This window comes from Notothenia coriiceps, unplaced genomic scaffold (assembly GCF_000735185.1).
Source record: "Notothenia coriiceps isolate Sejong01 unplaced genomic scaffold, NC01 NC01_scaffold00036400, whole genome shotgun sequence".
Lineage (NCBI taxonomy): Eukaryota > Metazoa > Chordata > Actinopteri > Perciformes > Nototheniidae > Notothenia > Notothenia coriiceps.
The window spans coordinates 136,358-139,386 of record NW_011369101.1 but is presented as its reverse complement, the minus strand read 5'-3'; the positions used below and the strand labels follow the sequence as shown (position 1 = coordinate 139,386).

Below are 3,029 nucleotides of genomic sequence, written 5' to 3'. Positions count from 1 at the left end.
CCCACCGTGATTTTCGTGACGTCCCAGGACGGGTCGACACGTGGACGGCCACCACCCGGCCGCTTGACTTATGGCCTTGTGTACTCATAAACAGGCCGGGTATCCTGTTGAGTCTCAATGCGCATTGTATCTGTTGGAAAATACAAAAGGTGATCTGACAGAGCTACGGTAATGATTAACAGTTAGGGTGGTTGGTTGTTTGGGCTTAATCGACTAAGATTATTTCAGTCTGAAGTTTTTTTAATATTTGTATATGTTAGTTAGTTCCAAGAATGTTATGAGCACAAGGAATACAGTTGGAGCTGATTGTTTTGAGGGAAAGAACATGTTATGACTTTGAATCTAATTTCACTATATTTTTTTACCATTTTGATATTTAGGAATATTGTAGGGCAGATCCTTGGTGCTTTAACCTTATATTTACACAACGAGTATTGGTCAAATAAGCTACAGCAATGTGAAACTAATGTGAAAATAAGAGCTCATACAGACTAGTTAGTTAGTTCACTTTGCCTTTTTCAGATATCTGAGATCGAAGACTATATTTAGTCAAGTCATATTTATATACGTGAATATATTGCCCAGCCCACAATGTGGATTAGTCTAATGTCTTTAGTGAAGAACAACCCTATTTTGTGGACATTTTGCTGAGTTGACTGAGGATTGGTTGAGAGCATGGGACTAACAGAAAGGGTTCAAAGTAATCCCCCTCCTCTGTTATCTAAAGAACATCTCTCATTTGTTTTGACTCAAAGGGGATTGGGAATATTGGATAATTTCCTTCTATTTATTCTTCTTCTCCGCTCTCACATCACCTCTCAAAGTTCACACATTTCACTAACCAGCGCCAAAAAACTGTTCTCCTCCTGACCCTAAAGACACACCAGCCTTTAGTGGAGACAAGCTTTGAGGAAACAACACAACAGCTATCTTTTGCTAGTTCACAGTGTGGAGCTTGTTGGGGGAAAGCGTGTCCCTGAACGCAGCACGGTGCCGGGGAGAGTTGCTCCGGTGGTTATTAAGCACTGTGGTTTAGTCACACGTTGTTTGCTGAATTATGAATGGCTGTAATTAAATTCCTGTGGCTCTTATTATGAATGATTAACTATGTTGTTTCATTGTTTGTCATTTGCCTCGCGACTCCTCGTTAATTAAGGGAGACAGAGAGATGTACGCCGCACCTGTCTTCACACACTAAAGGCAAAAAATTATGAAAATCCCGCTCGGCTATTGTGCACGAGAATCGATGAATGTGTTTTCTTATGAACGAACGTGTTGGTCTGAAGTGTTTTACTACGTGTGAACTTCCTGGCCCCCGGATCTAAAGATGTTCTTCCTGAAGAGCGTACAGGAATGTTTGCAGTGGCTTTTATGCTTCTGTATTTCTGTGTGCTGATGGTGTGTGTGTGTGTGTGTGTGTGTGTGTGCCCACAGCAGCAGGTGTCCGCCCAGCAGCTGGCCTTCCAGCAGCAGCTCCTGCAGGTCCAGCAGGTCCAGCAGCAGCACCTGCTCAACCTCCAGAGGCAGGGGCTGCTCACCATCCAGCCCGGGCAGACCGGCCTGCCGCTGCACTCCCTCACTCAGGGTCAGTACCTGCTCACACCACAGCACTGTGTACAACTACAACCCTACTGCACTCTGTCAAATATCAACAACACACCGGGGACAATGAACCACCGCTTTTTAACTCCAACATATTCAAAGGACTTGTTAGAATGTGTCTTCAGATGTCAAATTTAAGAGGTACTCCAAGTATGACAAAAGTATATGGTTATCATGTATCTGTTTGTTGATGCCACGGCACTGCAACCCTCTGTCGAATATCCTGTCAACGTAACACTGAAACACAACTATGTCCCGGGATTCAAGGCTGTTATTGTCATGTGTACATAGCTACAGTGTAGATATGTCAATGAAAAGCTTAGGTCCCAGGCTCCTCCAACAGTGCAACACAATAAAACAGATAGTAAATACAAATGAAATAAAATAGAAATAGTGCCAGGAGAGTCTATATACAAGTCATTGGAATATTAGATAATTAGTGTGTAAGTTGCAACCAGATGAATGCCATGGAGGTTATTTCAAAAGTGCAGGTGTTTAACAGTCTTATGGCCTGTGGAGTGAACTGGACAATGAAACGTCTCTTTTTAACGCCAACATATTCAAAGAATGCGTTAGAATGAGTCTGCAGATGTACAATTAAGATTGACTCTGACAAAAGTATATTATGGTTATCATTTATCTGTTTGTTAATACCACAGCACTGCATATAACTAGAAGCCTCCTGTCAGACATCCTGTACATAATTAGTCAACGGCTCAACGCTGTACTCTGTCTGGGTAAAATTTGACACCTGATTGAACAGCGTCAAAAAGTGCCAACGTGGATGATCCTGGTCTTTGAAATGAAATGATATTATGTGTCCATTGGAACGTAGTAAATGCTAAGCTATAGTGCCAGAGTCTAATAATTAAAGAAAGAATATTAAGTGAGTCATAACCGCAAGAAGAAATATCATAAATGTGTCATTTTACAAAATGGTATTTCAAAGACTTTTTGACATACCAACAAATCTAGTATGATTTAAAGATTTTAGACATAGCTTTGGTTAGTGTAAGAAGAAGAAAAAATATGTATATATATGAATCTAGAGAAAGGTGTTAAATAGACAGGGTTCTTACGGTCATTACAAACCTGGAAAAGTCATGGAAATTCAAAATGCTAATTCCAGGCCCTGGAAAACTTTGGAAAACAATATTTTTTCCAAAGTTTTGNCCCGGCATCTGCCTTCAATGATTGGATAAGCTTATATCTAAATTCATATGGCAGAATAAGAGACTGAGGGTGAGATATAAAACACTTACTCTTGGGAAAGACAAGGGCGGGCTCAACCTTCCCAACATAAAGCACTACTTTTGGGCAGCGCAACTAACAGCAGTGGTGGCCTGGATTCGCAATGACACAGAGACAGGATGGGTTAGTATAGAGCAGAGCTCATTACCAGGGATACCTTTGTCCAATCTGGTTTT

At 41.1% G+C, this 3,029-nt stretch overlaps 1 protein-coding gene across 1 annotated transcript in view; it reads left to right on the top strand.

Annotated features, from left to right (window-relative positions):
* LOC104963762 (forkhead box protein P1-like) overlaps positions 1–3,029 on the top strand; it is a 924,791-nt gene that overhangs the window by 920,653 nt on the left and 1,109 nt on the right. The window contains exon 5 of the mRNA XM_010792404.1: positions 1,435–1,614. Within this exon, the coding sequence (XP_010790706.1) occupies positions 1,435–1,614 (180 nt within the window). The remainder of the gene's footprint in view (positions 1–1,434; positions 1,615–3,029) is intronic.